The 17,684-nt window shown below is 42.7% G+C and overlaps 1 protein-coding gene across 1 annotated transcript in view; it reads right to left on the minus strand.

Annotated features, from left to right (window-relative positions):
- LOC137334060 (monocarboxylate transporter 5-like) overlaps positions 1 to 17,684 on the minus strand; it is a 40,792-nt gene that overhangs the window by 11,662 nt on the left and 11,446 nt on the right. Inside the window, exons 2-3 of the mRNA XM_067998503.1 lie at positions 4,869 to 5,001; positions 2,143 to 2,286 (exon numbers count right to left, since the gene is read on the minus strand). Of these exons, the coding sequence (XP_067854604.1) occupies positions 2,143 to 2,286; positions 4,869 to 5,001 (277 nt within the window). The remainder of the gene's footprint in view (positions 1 to 2,142; positions 2,287 to 4,868; positions 5,002 to 17,684) is intronic.

Genomic DNA, 17,684 nt, shown 5'->3' on the forward strand with positions numbered 1-17,684 from the left:
GGTAAACTCAGTGATGCTGTGCTTCCTGTGTGGAGCGTCACTCGATGGGAGCAGAAATATATATTTCTGCCCATTACAGGGCCAGCTTTGCGATCTGCGCCATAACCACGACATCACTGAATTTACCCTAGAGTGGGAGTTATGCCTGTGGAACTGCAGTTACATGAAAACCTTCTGCTGCAGCCAGTAGTGTCTGTGTGATGGAGGGGCTTCCTATGCACACAGAGGAATGCTGCTTTAAAGCACTGCAAGGGAATATCTTTTATAATAAGGGTTTTTTGAATGTAGATTGAGGGTTTTTTAAATGTATTAGAAGTTTAGTTTAAGTTCCTGCATTTATTCAGTCGTCTTTCAAGGATTTAGTGTTTTTCTAAGAGACTCAGTACTTTTCCACAAGTAGCAGTCGGACCGGCCCCATTCCATAGAGAGTGTGGAAGGCATCCCTTATCTTCTAAGATATGTTAATATTGGAGATTAGCCGGAACAATGGAGGGACAGAAGCAAAATGCTGCAGGTGCTGGAAATCTGAATTAAAAACAGAAAATGCTGGAAATACTCAGCAAGTCAGGCAGCATCTGTGGAGAAAGAAATAGAGTTAACATTTCAGGTCGAAGACCGTTCGCCAGTTCTGATGAAAAGCCTTCAACCTGAAACGTTAACCCTGTTTCTTTCCCCACAGATGCTGCCTGAGTATTTCCAGCATTTTCTGTTATTATTAACGGAGGGACAGAAACTGGTGGATAGACCAGGCCCGAGATCACAGTTAACCGTCTCGGATGGGTTTAAGACATCTTATGTTCCTTTGAAATGCCTGGCAGGGAACATCAGGTTAAACTGATTAGCAGTTATGATGTGGAGATGCCGGTGATGGACTGGGGTTGACAATTGTAAACAATTTTACACCAAGTTATAGTCCAACAAATTTATTTTAAATTCCACAAGCTTTCGGAGGCTTCCTCCTTCGTCAGGTGAACGGTGTGGAAGCCTCCGAAAGCTTGTGGAATTTAAAATAAATTTGTTGGACTATAACTTGGTGTTGTAAAATTGTTTACAATTGATTAGCAGTTAGACAAACAGGATGGCCATTGTCTGTTGAAGGGGGATGAAATTGGGGAGGTGCTAACCATGACAGTTTTGATGGCTCAGGGGGGCGGGTTTCTAAAAGGAGTGTACATGAACCCAGAACAAACCAACACCTAGTTGTAGAGAAGAGAGTGTGGAGAAGAAAGCCAGCTCAGCGAGAAGGAAGCAGGCAGGATGAGAGGCAGTGACTAAATTACAATCTCTACCCAGAGGACAACGGGATAATATAATTCCTTGTTCTTTGATAATTACTGCTTAAATACTTGCATGTATTAATCCTTGCTTTTGTTCAAATAAAAGATCCTTACCATAACCAATTGGTGTCAGGTTGAAATAGTCTTACAGCAGTTGGTACTCAACTAGCTGATAGGGATCATAGAATCATAGAATGATACTGCACCGAAGGAGACTATTCAGCCCATCGTGCCTGTGCTGGTTCTTTGAAACAGCTACCCTGTTAGTCCCACTCCCCTGCTCTTTCCCCATAGCCCTGCAAATTTTTCCACTTCAAGTATTTATCCAATTCCCTTTTGAAAGTTATTATTGAATCTGCTTCCACCACCCTTTCAGCCAGTGCATTCCGGATCATAACAACTCGCTGCGCAAAAGAAAAGTCCCTCATGTCGCCTCCGGTTCTTTTGCCAATTACTATAAATCTGTGTCCTCTGGTTACCGACCCTTCTGCCACTGGAAACAGTTTCTCTTATTTACTCTATCAACACCCTTCATGATTTTGAACATCTCTGTCAAATCTCCCCTTAACCTTCTCTGCTCTAAGGAGAACAATCCCAGATTCTCTAGTCTCTCCACATAACTGAAGGATACCTTTAATGAGCAGGTTTGGCCATGCCCCTGTGTGCTCACCTTCACTCGGAGCATTGCCTTCCAGTCTAAGGCATTGAGTCCCTGTTCCTCCTAAGTGAAATATTTAAGTAACTCTCTTAATATCACACTGGAAAATAGAGGCACTGGAGTTCATAACCAGCTCCTGTTGCTAGTTAGTAAGTCTTACTACAAAGGACATTTCTCCTGTACATTTTTGGTAAATATTGCCCTTACCTGTCAGTAAACCAAGGGTGACATAAAGAAAGACAATTCTTTCAATGTAGGAACTTAAGAACAATCCTGTAGATACCATGGCCCCTCCCAGAATTCCAGTCTGCTTCAGGCCTAGCTTTGCACAGAATATACCAGCAATCGGACCTGGAACAGAAACATGAGAAGAGCTCAAATCAATATTTCTTACTATGATCGCTTGGCGCTCTCCTGTTAATGGTGGCTCAGATTAATTTCCATTGGCAGCATTCAGTGTTAAATATACATTGACATCTCCTCCCACCCCACCAATGGTTCACCCTGTTAAAGCAGTGAATAGACGAATCACAAGGACAATTAAGATTCCACATTTGCTACCCATTCTATGCAGAGTGAATGTGAGGAACAGGAATAGACCACTCAGCCCCTTGAGCCTCATTCAATTTGATCATGGCTGGTCTGTATCATAACTCCATCTACCCGCCTTGGTTCTGTAACCCTCAATACCCTTGCCTAACAAAAATCTATCAATCTCAATTTTGACATTTTTAATTAACCCCCAGCCTCAATTGGCCTTAGCAGCCCTGGGTTAGGGAGCGGGAAATGAGCTATGGTTTGTCTCCTAATCACTATCCAGAGATCCCTGCTGCAAATCTTTGTGCAAAGACAGGATTAGGCCTGGCTGTAATCCCCCTGTGGTAGAATAGTCTCCTGACACTCACTCTATAGGCTAACCTATATTAATGGTGGTCCTCTGGACAAGCTACCAGAGGGTGTCTAAGCACCAGACACTGTTCTCCAGCAGAGAAAGGAGGATGGAAACATTGGCAGAAAAAGGAAGACAAAAATGTAAACTATGTCCAAAAATAAGCCACTTAGTGTGCTAAACTTCACGTTAGCTTCTACCAGTTCTGGATGTTTACTGATTTGCTCTCCTGTACAATGGGATGTTGCTGTTGTGACGTCCTTACAATGAATAATAAGGATAGAGTGACTCCCAAAAGGGTTTGTTCTGGAATACTGGACTTTAATTAAATTTGTTTTAGTTACTCATATTGGTACTTAGTAGCAAATTGGCATGCATTCCTACACGCACAAATCTTGTTGTATCCTTCACACTGTATGTGTGGTAGGAATCGGAGAACAATTCAACTCTTTCTGCATCACTTGTAAATTGAAAATTGGATCTAATTAACCAAACACTCGAAATTAGTGCATCAAAATGAATCCTTTTAAAATAGTTCATTAAGGGAAAACTGGGCTGATTATTAGTGTCATTTACTAGAACAAATTACTAGATACTGAGTAAGGCTAATTAATAATGACAGGTAATTTTTACTGACATTATACAAGATTTATAAGGAATCTGTAGTCTTGAATTTCCATAGGCCCAATGGCACACTCCTGATGTAGATTGACCAAGAATTCAATGGGGAACAGAAAATTGTCCAGGACCAAGGCCAGCTAGCGAGGTTCCACAGCCCTGGGCTCTCTAACACTGAGTGACTGGAACACTGGGATGAACTTGACATACCTGCCGGCTCAGCAGCTGAAATGGGGCCCACCTGAGGGTCCAGGTGTCTGCCTTAAGGCCTGGACCCTCCTAAACATCCTGGCAGCAATATTCTTTTCAACCATTTTATGAAGGCGGACGATGAGGACGATCAAATGGCTGATAGCGCCAGCAGCCAAAAGAGCGGCTGGTCAGCCCTGCTTATCCCACGCCCCCCTTGCTGGTGCCCACCTCTGCCGGTTCAATTAGATGACCCCCCGACCCCCCCGACCCCAGAGGGCTGAGGAGCGGAGATCACCAGTCTGCTGCACTTCTACCGGTGGAGTGGGCCCAAGGACATTCTGGGCCTGTGGGTTCATTCTTTATTTTCATTTTATTTAGATATTACTTGTAAATTACCCCTAAAAATACCCATATTAGAATAACAATAATTCTATCGATTAGAATAAGTGGTGAAAGAGAGTTAGCGGTGGGGCCGGGATTAGTTATTGGACAAGGTGGGATTGGAGTTGAAGCAGATAGGCTGGGATTACTAGTCTGATTTCTGATCTGGGTATGTGGGCTGCAGTTGCTAAACTGGGTGAGGTGGGTTTGCTAATCTGAGTATGTGCGTTTGGATTGCTAATCGGGTAGATTAGCAATTCCTGACCACTCAATTTACCTGTTCTTGCTCCATTGATTGCTGACACTATATTCAGCTCCCTTAGCACAGGCACTGAACCATGCCCTTGATAACTGCTGTTATCAAACCCGCCTCAAAAAGGAGCATTCAATTTTCTTTGCGGTACAGTTAGAGGGGCTGGGAGAGGCAGAGCTAAATTGCTGTACTGCCAACACTAGCAGATAGGTGCAATTACAGTGTGACAAGTTTGCATAGGCAGTTTCCATTATAAATGTGGACACAGCAATTTATCACAGAAAAGGATGACACATAAGTGGGGCAAGAACATGCCAGCTTGTTTTGTAGACAGCAAGTAGGAACATAGGAACAGGAGTAGGCCATTCAGCCCCTTGTGCCTGCTCTGCCATTTGATAAGATCATGGCTGATCTGTGATCTAACTCCATATACCTGCCTTTGGCCCATATCCCTTAATACCTTTGGTTGCCAAAAAGCTATCTATCTCACATTTAAATTTAGCAATTGAGCTAATAAAATATTTTCAATATTTAGTTTGATATACAGTATATCATTTATAGTTGTACACTATACGGGAATGCCTCAGATATTAATAGTACCTGCTGTTAAACGTACACATGACATAATAGATCCAATCCAGCTGATCTGTTCCATAGATGCCTGGAATATTTCCTGAAGTGCTACAGATAAGATCCCAAACGATTTCAGTAGTCCCATTGCCAACACATTTATCTACAAGAAAAGAGAGAAAAAAATTAAATTCGCAGCTTTAATCTGGTACCTTCCCCATGACTACCCACTGCTTAGCAACATATCACATGTGGTTATCACTGAAGGATTGAAAATCAAGGTCCCACATGGCACAGACTGTTGTTACTCCAATAATCTGTACAATTTCACAACTGTGTGCAACATTGCTTTTATTTGTCATTAGTGTTATTGTTGCTCCACTGGGCACTGATGTTGTGCTACATGAAATTATATGATTCATTCACCTGAATTACAATTCCATCAGCAACAATAACAGATGATGTTTATGTAGCACCTTTAGCATCCCTAGGCGCTTCAAAGAAGTGTAATCAGGCAAAAATGGACGCAGAGCCAAAGAAGGAGATAATAGGCAGGGATACGAAAAGCTTGATCAAAGAGCTGAGCTTTAAGGAGGCTCTTAAAGGAGGAGAGATGATGAGGCAGAGGGGATTCGGGAAGGAGTTCCAGAACATGGAGGCTAGGTGGCTGAAGGCCTGGCTGCCAATGGTGGGGTAAGTGGGGGGGTGCACAAGAGGCCAGAGTCAGAGGAATGGAGAGTTTGGCGGGGGGGGGGGGATTGTTGGACTGGAGGAGGTGACAAAGATAGGGAGAGGCAAGGCCATGAAGGGATTTAGGAAACTGCCTTTTTGCTGTGAATACAAGACACAAGTATTGAGAGTGTAATTTCTTCTCTTTTTCTGGGAGCTCCATGCCTCTGTGCCACGCAGCATTCTTGGCCAGAGAGGGTTGGAGGTGATCTGCTCCGACCCATCTCCTTTTGCTATTTGATATTATCTGGAGATGTATGAGAGACACCTGCAGTGACTCACCCTCCAATTTCCAGTGGGGAAAACTCTTTATTTGTTCTCAGTGCATTCCAGTGATGACCTATCTGCCTCAATCTTCATCGGTTTGACATTTATGGAGCCACATCACACCACATTCCTCTGGGACTCATGTTAACTCACACAGGGAGATGATAAGATGGGAATGGGTTAAATTCTAAAGTTCTGTAAAATTTTTGATGAGTCACAGGACGGAGGTTGATGAATGAGTTGCAGTTTCTAGTTTGTCACTATGTTCTCTGAAGCGGAAATCCGGCCTTGACTTCACACTGATTGGCTGGTGAGGCAAGCCATTATCTACATAATTCCCAGAATAGCTCTCAGACTTCCATAGCTAGACTTATTTATCTATTTCAATCCACAAATTAAATGTGATTGAGGAGCCGTAATGAGTTACTGAGAGAAAAATAACTGCTTGTTTAAAAGCCAGCACAGGTATGATGGGCCCAATGGCCTCCTTCTGTGATTCTATGATTCTATATAAAAAAAAACTCTGGCCAAGGTGTACAAAGTTTGTTATTCATCTCCATATTACCTGATTCAAATAGAGAATCATGGAATCACAGAAAGGATACAGCACGGAAAAGGAGGCCATTCGTCCCTTTGAGTCCGTGCCGGCTCTATGCAAGAGCAATCCAGCTAGTCCCACTCCCCCACCCTATCCCCATAGCCCTGCAAATTCTTTCCTTTCAAGTACTTATCGATGACTTAGTCTGCCTCCACCACCCCGTCGGGCTGTAAATTCCAGATCCTAACCACTCGCTGTGTAAAAAAGTTTTTCCTCATGTGACCTTTGGTTCTTTTGCCAATCACTCTAAATCTATGTCCTCTGGTTCTTGACCCTTCCGCCAATGGGAACAGTTTCTCTCTATCTACTCTGTCTAGACCGTCCATGATTTTGAACACCTCTATCAAATCTCCTCGCAACCGTCTCTGTTCCAAGGGGAACAACCCTAGCTTCTCCAGTCTATCCACGTAACTAAAGTCCCTCATTCCTAGAATCATTCTAGTAAATCTCTTCTGCACCCTTTCTAAGGCCTTCACCTCTTTCCTGAAGTGCAGTGCCCAGAACTCCATTTGTGGCCGAACCAGTGCTTTATAAAGGTTCATCATGACTTCCATACTTTTGTACTCTATGCCTCTATTTATGAAGCCCAGGATCCCATATGCTTTTTAAACCACTTTCTCAACCTGCCCTGCCACCTTCAACAATTTGTGCACATCTACCCCCAGATCTCTCTGTTCCTGTACCCCTTTTAGAATCGTGCCCTCTAGTTTATTTGGCCTCTCCTCGTTCTTCCTACCGAAATGTATCACTTTGCATTTATCTGTGTTAAATTTCATCTGCCATGTGTCCGCCCATGCCACCAGCCTGTCTATATCCTTTTGAAGTCTATCACTATCCTCCTCACTGTTTACTACCCTTCCAAGTTTTGTGTCATCTGCAAATTTTGAAATTGTGCCCTGTACACCCAAGTCCAAGTCATTAATATATATCAAGTAAAACAGTGGTCCCAGCACCGATCCCTGGGCAACACCACTGTACACCTCCCTCCAGTCCGAAAATCAACCGTTCACCACTACTCTCAGTTTCCTGTCCCTTAGCCAATTCCGTACCCATGTTGCTACTGCCCGCTTTATTCCATGGGCCGCAATCTTGATGATAAGCCTACCATGCGGCACTTTATCAAACGCCTTTTGAAAGTCCATATACACCACATCAACTGCATTGCCCTCACCTACCCTCTCTGTTACCTCATCAAAAAACATCAGGTTAGTTGAACACGATTTGCCTTTAGCAAATCCATGCTGGCTTTCCCTAATCAATCCACCCTCGTTCAAGTGACTATTAATTCTGTCCCGGATTATCGTTTCTAAAAGTTTCTCCACCACTGAGGTTAAACTGATTGGCCTATAACTGCTGGGTTTATCCTTACACCCTTTTTTGAACAAGATTGTAACAATTGCAATTCTCCAGTCCTCTGGCACCACCCCCATATCTACGGATGTTCAGAAGATTATGGCCAATACCTCTGCAACAGGACTATTAGCTCCAGTGATAAGAATGTGGGACTTTCATTCAGAACATGATTCAAATCCCACCTGTACCATTTGAGTGTGGCTGCTTCATTGTAAGTGAGAACCGCAAGTTCTTGGCTGTCTTATTTATGGAGCTCCTCGTGATGACAGACCACTCAGTCAAAAAAAAAGACAGAAAACAGAAAATATTCAGTTGAGTGGCCTTGCCATTCAGTGGAGAATTTCTCCACTCAGTCAATACAGAGTAGCATTGACTTCACACATAATGAGGTCTGCACCCAGAACACCTCTCAATTGAAGGAGGACTGCATGGAGAAGATGGAAAGTGGAGACGTTTAACTGGAGAATATTATTTGATAAAATAATTTTTAAAATCCCTCCAATTTTCTCCATCTTCTTCCCTTCTCTTCACTCGTGCAGAGCTACGGTTGCCCTGCCACCATCAGCCCTCCAATACCTCACCCAAGCAGCCAATCTTCAGGCACGAGTGCTGGCAGGCGATCCAACAGTGGAGGCCAGCATAGTTGAGCCCGATCCTGTCCTCACACAATGCCCACGCTCACGCACTTTCCAGCAGGGGTCACTGGATAGTGGTCAAGAGCAAGAATCAAGGCTTATTCCCCTCCCCCGGCCCAGGCCCACCACACAAAAAATGTAGGACCACCTACCGCCAACTCAGCTGAGATCAGTTATCTCAGGGATGATCTGGGACCTGCTGGTCTGTATGGCTCAGTGCTGCGTCAGACTACTAAGCCAGAAGGGGGGGGGCTAAAACATTTTCTTAAAAAATAAAAACTATAGACTATTTCAATGGGACTAAAAATGTGTAATACGGTATTCCAACTGTTTAGTTTTTACAAAGCACACTGTGCCAGTATGATGACACAACCCTAGAATGCCATTTCTTTGGCTGCCAAGTCTTTGAATGGGTAGTGCTCAGGGCAATGGTTGTTGCTAATATTTATTGTACATGCTTAACTGATCTGTTCTGATCCCAGAACAGTGGCATTATGAAGCACTGCAATAATTGAAGATTTATGGTGTCTGTCCTTTGCATTCATGGTTTTATTTTTTTTATCTAGTAAATTAGTCCATTGCCATGATAACAGTAAAGTGACTTTTGCAATTATGGAAATGTAAATCTGTCACTCCAGAGTAAATATTGGGAGTGCACCTCCTTGCTGCATCTGTCACACATTGTGCACTCTGTCCATATTGCAAACTGCTTCTCAAAGCCAAGGGTTTGTATGATATAATGAAGTATGCACAATTAGGAATTTTCCACAGCGTTTTATAATGGAAAAGTTCTGAGTCAGGTCTATTACCTTTCTAACAGAGAGCTTTATGATGTTATAACTGAGATAATTAATGTTATAACTAAGAATCTAATAACACGAATGGATTGTAACAGAGATTGGCAAAACTGACAGCTTGATAATAAGTGTAGAAATAGTGGCATAAATGAGAGGGGGAGACCACAACCACTGGCTCCTCAAATTATGATGTTATTTTTCTAATTTGATAGGTTAAATCGTCTCATTCACTGGCTCATATGATATCTCACATATTTCAACACATATATAAAGTTCAATGTCCACTTTTAATTGCTTTCCAGAAAGCTTTAAAAATAAAGCTATTGCTTAAAGACTTATTTTTTTTTATTCGTTCATGGGATGTGGGCGTCACTGGCGAGGCCAGCATTTATTGCCCATCCCTAATTGCTCTTGAGAAGGTGGGGATGAGCCGCCTTCTTGATCCGCTGCAGTCCATGCGTTGAAGGTTCTCTCACAGTGCTGTTAAGTAGGGAGTTCCATGATTTTGACCCAGCGACGATGAAGTAACGGCAATATATTTCCAAGTTGGGATGAGTGTGTGACTTGGAGGGGAACGTGCAGGCGGTGTTGTTCCCATGTGCTTGCTGCCCTTGTCCTTCTAGGTGGTAGAGGTCACGGGTTTGTGAGGTGCTGTCGAAGAAACCTTGGGAGTTGCTGCAGTGCATCCTGTGGATGGTACACACTGCAGCCACAGTGCGCCGGTGGTGAAGGGAGTGAATGTTTAGGGTAGTGGATGGGGTGCCAATCAAGGGGGCTGCTTTGTCCTGGAGGTGTTGAGCTTCTTGAGTGTTGTTGGAGCTGCACTCATCCAGGCAAGTGGAGAGTATTCCATCACACTCCTGACTTGTAGATGGTGGAAAGGCTTTGGGGAGTCAGGAGGTGAGTCACTCGCCGCAGAATACCCAGCCTCTGACCTGCTCTTATAGCCACAGTATTTATGTGGCTGGTCCAGTTAAGTTTCTGGTCAATGGTGACCCCCAGAATGTTGATGGTGGGGGATTTGGCGATGGTAATGCCGTTGAATGTCAAGGGGAGGTGATTAGACTCTCTCTTGTTGGAGATGGTCATTGCCTGGCACTTGTCTGGTGCGAATGTTACTTGCCACTTATCAGCCCAAGCCTGGATGTTGTCCAGGTCTTGCTGTATGCGGGCACGGACTTCTTCATTATCTAAGGGGTTGCAAATGGAACTGAACACTGTGCAATCATCAGCGCACATCCCCATTTCTGACCTAATGATGGAGGGAAGGTCATTGATGAAGCAGATGAAGATGGTTGGGCCTAGGACACTGCCCTGAGGAACTCCTGCAGCAATTCCTGGGGCTGAGATGATTGGCCTCCAACAACCACTACCATCTTCCTTTGTGCTAGGTATGACTCCAACAGGCCTTTAAAAAAATGCCTCAGATGTTACAAAATCCAAGGTCTTGCAAACTTGGGCTCTCCCCCAACACTTTTAACCCTGTTTCCATGCAAAGACCAAATTTCCATTAGCAGATTTGCATCTCCCATGAACTAGAATGATTTAGATAACAAAACAGAGAGCCATATATCCAAATATGGCAATGACACAAAGATTGGTGGCATAGTAAGTAGGGAGCATAAAATTACAAAAAGATATTAATAGATTAAGTGAGTGGGCAAAACTGTGCCAGATGGATTTCAATGCAGATAAGTGTGAGGTCATCCATTTTGGACCAAAAAAGGATAGATCAGAGTATTTTTTAAATAGTGAAAAGCTAGGAAAAGTGGAGGTCCAAAGAGATTTAGAGGTCCATGAACAGATCACTAAAACGTACTTGTGAAGTACAAAAAATAATCAAAAAGGCTTTATAACTAGAGGGCTAGAATATAAAGGGGAGCAAGTTTTGCTACAGCTATACAAAGCCCTGGTTAGACCACATCTGGAGTACTGTGCACAGTTCCGGGCACTGCACTATAGAAAGCATATATTGGCCTTGGAAGGAGTGCAGCGCAGATTCACTAGAATGTTACCACGGCTCCAGGGGTAGTTTGTGAGAAGAGATTACATAAATTGGGCTTGTATTCCCTGGAATACAGAAGGTTAGGGGGTGATTTGATTGAAGTTTTTAGGATTTTGAAAGAATTGATAGGGTGGATAGAGGGAAACTTTTTCCGCTGGTGGGGGAGTCTAGGACAAGGGGACATAACCTTAAAATCAGAGCCAGGCCATTCAGGAGAGAAGTTAGGAAACAATTCTTCATGCAAAGGGGGTAGAAGTGTGAAACTCTCTCCCACAAAAAGCAATAGGTTAATAATTTTAAATCTGAGATCGATAGATTTTTGCTAGCCAAGGCTATTAAGGGATACGGAGCCAAGGTGGGTGAATGAAGTTAGGATTCAGATCAGCCATGATCTCATTGAATGATGGAACAGGCTCAAGGGGCTGAATGGCCTATACCTGTTCCTATGTTCCTAGAATTAATAACCTTATGTGTTTTCTGAAGTGATAACCTGTACCACAGGATTACAGAGTGTCCCTTTATATGGAGTTAGATGGCCCAACCAACTTCTCCTTCATTTTGAAAAGGGGTAAATAACACCCCATCAAACTATTATGTTTGGGCTAAAACATTTGCCAGATTTATTTATACATAAGATAATTGCACAGAAGGAAAAAATACAACCAGAGAGCAGCAGTACAATACCTCACTTTACGATAACCTTTTCAAAATAATAACAAGTCCAAATCTCTGATTGAAAATTATGTGGTAAATGATTCCTGAAGGTGCTCCTATTACTTCCCCAACATGTGTAACGGCAGGGCAAAGTAGGACACAGCAGACCACTAGCAGACCACTGGGTGTTCCTCAATTATATGGCTCTCTTTACTTTGATGTTAAAGCAGGGTCATTTGATGGTCTTCACATCAGGTATGTAATTAAGATTACTGTAGGTGTTAAGCATGAACAACCAAACTGCATCACTTTAAACTACTTCCTAAAGGACCAGACTTGAGATAAAGGGAACTTGCATAACTAATCAATAATTTACACAAACTATCACTTCCTTCATTTGCTTAATCACCAGACAAATTGATTGTCATGTTTTCCCATAGACAACCTGGCTCTGGTCTCACTCTGGAATCTTACATCTTAGCTCCAGTTACAATATAAAAAAAGCACATTATCTTCCATGTTTAGAGTCATAGAAAATGCAGAGTACAACACAGAAATGTTCTTGATTGAAGCATGACAGGGCTCTGCTTCCATCACACGTAGGGGTAAAAATTACACTGTCTCACCAACCCCCCCCGCCCACCACTTTCCTGGCACATGCTAGGACCACATATTGAGAAATTGCATATCCCCAGCCCATGATTTTATTTCTATTACCTTTAATAGATGCAAGATCACAGGCTGGAAGTGTGCAATTTCCTGGTATGCATTCCCAGTATGTGCCAGGTGGAGGCAGAGTGAACAAATTTACCCCATAAATCCTATGTACACACCTAGAGAGGTGTTGGGTACGGTAGTGTAGTGGTTATATTACTGGTAATCCAGAGGCCTGGACTAATGGCAGTTTGAGAATTGGAATACAGTTGAAAAAAATCTGGAAATAAAAGCTGGTATCAGTAAAAGTGACTATGAAGCTATCAGATTGTTGTAAAAACCAAACTGGCTCAGTAATGTCCTTTAGGGAAAGAAACCAGCTGTTCTTACCTGGTCTGGCCTATATGTGACTCCAACAGCAACTTCCATTTATATCGTGCCTTTAATGTAGTAAAACGTCCCAGAGCGCTTCACAGGAGCGTTATCAAACAAAATTTGACACCGAGCCACATAAGGAGATATTAGGACAGGTGACCAAAAGCTTGGTTAAAGAGGTAGGTTTTAAGGAGCGTCTTAAAGGAGGAGAGAGAGGTAGAGAGGCGGAGAGGTTTAGGGAGGGAATTCCAGAGCTTAGGGCCTCGGCAGCTGAAGGCACGGCCACCAAAGGTGGAACGATTAAAATCGGGGATGCGCAACAGGCAAGAATTGGAGGAGCGCAGAGATCTCGGAGGGTTGTAGGGCTGGAGGAGGTTACAGAGATAGGGAGGGGCGAGGCCATGGAGGGATTTGTAAACAAGGATGAGAATTTTAAAATCAAGGAGTTACCGGACCGGGAGCCAATGTAGGTCAGTGAGCACAGGGGTGATGGGTGAACGGGACTTGATGCGAGTTAGGATACGGGCAGCAGAGTTTTGGATGAGCTCAAGTTTATGGAGGATGGAAGATGGGGGGCCGGCCAGGAATGTATTGGAATAGTCCAGTCTAGAGATAACAAAGGCATGGATGAGGGTTTCAGCAGCAGATGAGCTGAGGCAGGGGTGGAGACGGGCGATGTTACAGAGGTGGAAGTAGGCAGTCTTGGTGATGGAGCGGATATGTGGTCGGAAGCTCATCTCAGGGTCAAATAGGATGCCACGGTTATGAACGGTCTCCAGTCCCACGCCAATGCGGTTGACTCTTAACTGCCCTCTGAAGTGGCCTAGCAAACCACTGAAATGTGTATCAAATCATTACCAGCAGTTCCAGAAAAAGGCTCATCGCCACCTTCTCAGGTCAATTAGGAATGGGCAATAAATGCCAGCCTTGCAAACGATGCCCACATCCAGAGAATGAATAATTTATAAAAACTGATCCACATCACTGCATTAAGAATCCAAAATTGTGTTCGAGGAAGATAACTCTGAAGATTTATAATTATGTGGATGGGAATCAAGTATCCAACACCTGAGGAGCACAACAAAAAAATTAGGAGTCTACCAGCACAATTTGAAGACCTTCCACTGGGTTGCCTTACAAAACACCGGGGATTTTCGATGAGATAACCAGGTACACAAGTAGCATGGGTCAGAAGTAGTCCTCTCATGCAAAGTCTTAGCAGCTTTTTTCAGTAACTTTTTAAAGACACTTCTTGGGATAGCAGAAGACAACGAGGGCAGAATTTCCCTTTTTATTGTGCAGTACTTGTTATTAGCACCATCACCTTTCAATTACCATCATCACAAGCACTTCTGTGGTAACATATTTGTACACCCCTCCTTCCATCGTTACTCCAGTGTAGATTCTACTAAAACATTAACTTACTAGTCAGCTCTACCTTCATGTTTTGATCAGCTGTCTGTCCTTATTCTAATACAGAGTCTGCTGGAGATTGTCCTTTACTCTCACACTTAACTCTCACTTCATGCATGAATCTGACTTCTGTCTCCTTATCAGTACGGAACCTGTCTTAGTTTCACATTCCCTGTAACTTTATTAAACATAAATGAGTTGACAATTTAAGAATTCTGTGTCCAAGCTATTTATCTTTGTGGGCTGCTAACGTGTGTACCTCAGGCCACATATACAATAAAGCTTAAATCCATGTACCCATTAACTTGCATAGATCTCAAGTTGCTTACACTGATGGACCCTGGTGTTTCTGATTTAGGAGTTATTCACCAGTGAGCTAACAGCTCTAAGGACAGCCCTTTTCAAACCTCTGGCCCCTCAAATTTCAAACATGATAAATCAGCAAATAAGAAGCTTGTAGAACACCAAGGTCAACTAGCTTACCCTAAAGCTCATAGCATGCCAAGTCCAAATAAGAGTGACTTGCCATGGCTTTGGAGTATGCATGTGGCTTCCAGACTGCAGTTTGGATAGCTTTGTTCTAGAGAAAGAAACTGCAAGCCGAGTGTCACACTGGTATGTTGCAAGGCACACTGGTGAACATTGGTTTGCTACAACTATGCTAGTTGACCTTGGTGTTCTACAAGCTTCACTGTGAATCGCTTTGTACTTTTTGTTATCAAGTTGAATACTAGACCTCAGAGTCTGGGTAATGGGTAAACATTCCTCACATAATGTTCCAGTGTTAATCTTTCCTTCTTCAATGTATGTTTCTATGGCCTTGTAATTAGACTGTGTGATATTAGCGTATCAACTCTTAACACATTCCTATGAAATTCCTTTATCTTCTATTTTAATGCAGCAGCTGAACCGTTTAACATAAATTATCATACAAATCCTCAATTAATTTATATCAAGTTTCTCGGCTGCGTTTTATTTTAAATGGGTTAATGCCCCCATTAAAATAACAGCCAAAGAAATTTCATAAAATAATGTAAAATGTTCGTACGCTAATATTCACATAGCATAATTTCAAGGCTTGTGATTTTTTTTCCGCCACAGTTAGACTCTTGGTCATGGTCATCTCCAGCTGTAGTAACGGCTGTGCCTTCAAATGGGGGCTGCCAACAATTAAATAAGAAAGGTATCACCACCGTTCTAAAGTGCGCTGAACTTACGATCCCCAGATCACTAATTCAGGTGAGCCACGTTTCCACCTTGTGTATTTTATCTAAACTCTCTTTACATACTGCTCTATTAGCCAAGATGGTGAATAGGTAACCTCCTCTGCCAATGTTCGACTCAAAGCAGCCTCCAGGGAATGCAAAGGAGTGATCCTGTGTGACTAACCTTTTGATTTTACCTTTTTCCTTGCAGGAGACCTGGTGACCCATTCCTCCATTCTAACAATGCAATGTAGACCAGGCACTCACCAAACCCATGTGTCTTCTGAACCACTCCATTCCCCCTAGTCACATAACTTAGCATCAACAGCCTGAGTTTTTAGCTAAATCAATAGAGGCAATCCCAGATAGTCACCTAGTCATGCAGTAGCCATTGATCCTGACTAATGCCTAGACTCTGTAGAACTTATTAACACATTAGTTGAACGACTGTTCCTATGAACAAGTATTTTACAGTCTTGTAGTGGTTAATGATTACAGCAAGAAAGGATGCTTCACTGTTCCTTTGATTCTGGAGCGGAGAATGTCTCTCATTTTCATGTGCAATGTCTCCTCTACTCTGTTTCCGCACCCCCCCCCCCAACACCCCCAACCTACACACCTTTCTCAAGTCGCATATCCCCCAACAATAATGGAAAAATTAATAGAGCGCCTTCTAAATGTTAAATTAACCCCTGCCCTGTGTCTGGCTACAGTGTATCAAACCGTTTTCTAATTAATTTCTTAGTAATTTAGACCTTGAAAATAACCAATATCTCTCTGAAGTGAAAGCAATTAACTCTAGCAACCTTTATCATGTACAGAGGAGAGGGCAGAATCGCACAGTCAATTTTGTGCCAATGTGCTGATCTGTGTGAATGTTTTGTCTTCTGCAGGGCACCCAGTTCTTGGTCTGCTACTAAATTGTTCCTTTGTTGCTTTAAACAATTTACAGTGTACTGTCATAAAGTAAACACTGCCTTCAAAGAAAGAAAAAATTGCAATTGTGGTGCTGGGTTGATAGTTAATAAATCTGTTCCATCGCTAGTTATTATTCAGTAATGTTTACCATTGCTTCTAAGGTGAGTGTTTGCATTTGATGAGAAAGGATTGGCCCAGGGTGATATGGGGGAGGGAGGGAATTGTTTTCCTGTGGACCCAGGAATTCCTGTGGTATCTGGAAGACCTGTTCCTATCCCCGTTGAACTAAGTTATACCTACTGCATTTTGCACTTTCTATCCTATGTTGCATCTACTTGGTAAACATCTCAACTCTGACCTTCTAGCAGCTAGTTCCAGAATTGATAGAAATCTTGGTTTAAGTTCTAGACTCATATCTCAGAAGCTCTTACAGTTCTGCACAGGACTCACCAATGGGGCCCGTATTGTTCCTAATATACACCAACGACTTGGATTCAGAAACACAATACAAACTGGTCAAATTCACAACCAATACGAAACTGTGGGGGAGTAGAGGGGGGGGGTGCAGGGGAGGTAGACAAAGAAAGGAGTCCTACAAAAAGAATTAGATAAGATCTGCAAATTGGCAGAACAGTAGCCGATGAAATACAATATAGACAAGTCCAAGGTACTGTACTTGATATTATAAAGAAAAATGCAGATCATAAGTTCATTTGTGGGAAGGGTTGGTATCAAAACAGCTAAAGGCAAATTTCCAAGGAATCTGGAGATGGTAGTGGATGGCATTTAGTATGTCATATTGCAATGGAACAGGAATGCACAAAGCAAACAGGATGCTAAATTATATTGCTAGATCAGTTGAACTTAAGTCAAAAGATGTCATACTGTACAGTACCCTGATTAGACTGCCCCTTGAGTACTGTGTTCAGTTTTATTTATCAAGACATAAAGCAAACATTCACATCATGGAGAAAATGCAGAAAAGAGCTACAAGGCCGATTTCTAGCATCCAAGGATTGAGTTAAGAGGAAAGATTGAGGAAACTGGGGCTCCTTAGACTTGAAAGGATTCGACTGAGTGGGGCCTTATAGAAGTATACAAGATGGCTTGGATAAAATAATTTTTCCAAGTGAACCGAGACATTAGAACAAGGCATGGGCTAAAACTTCTGTAAGGACAACGTAAGATAGATGTCACAAAGAATTTCTTCATGCCAAAAGACAAAAGCTTTAGATTCATTCAA

Source organism: Heptranchias perlo, chromosome 17 (genome assembly GCF_035084215.1).
Source record: "Heptranchias perlo isolate sHepPer1 chromosome 17, sHepPer1.hap1, whole genome shotgun sequence".
Lineage (NCBI taxonomy): Eukaryota > Metazoa > Chordata > Chondrichthyes > Hexanchiformes > Hexanchidae > Heptranchias > Heptranchias perlo.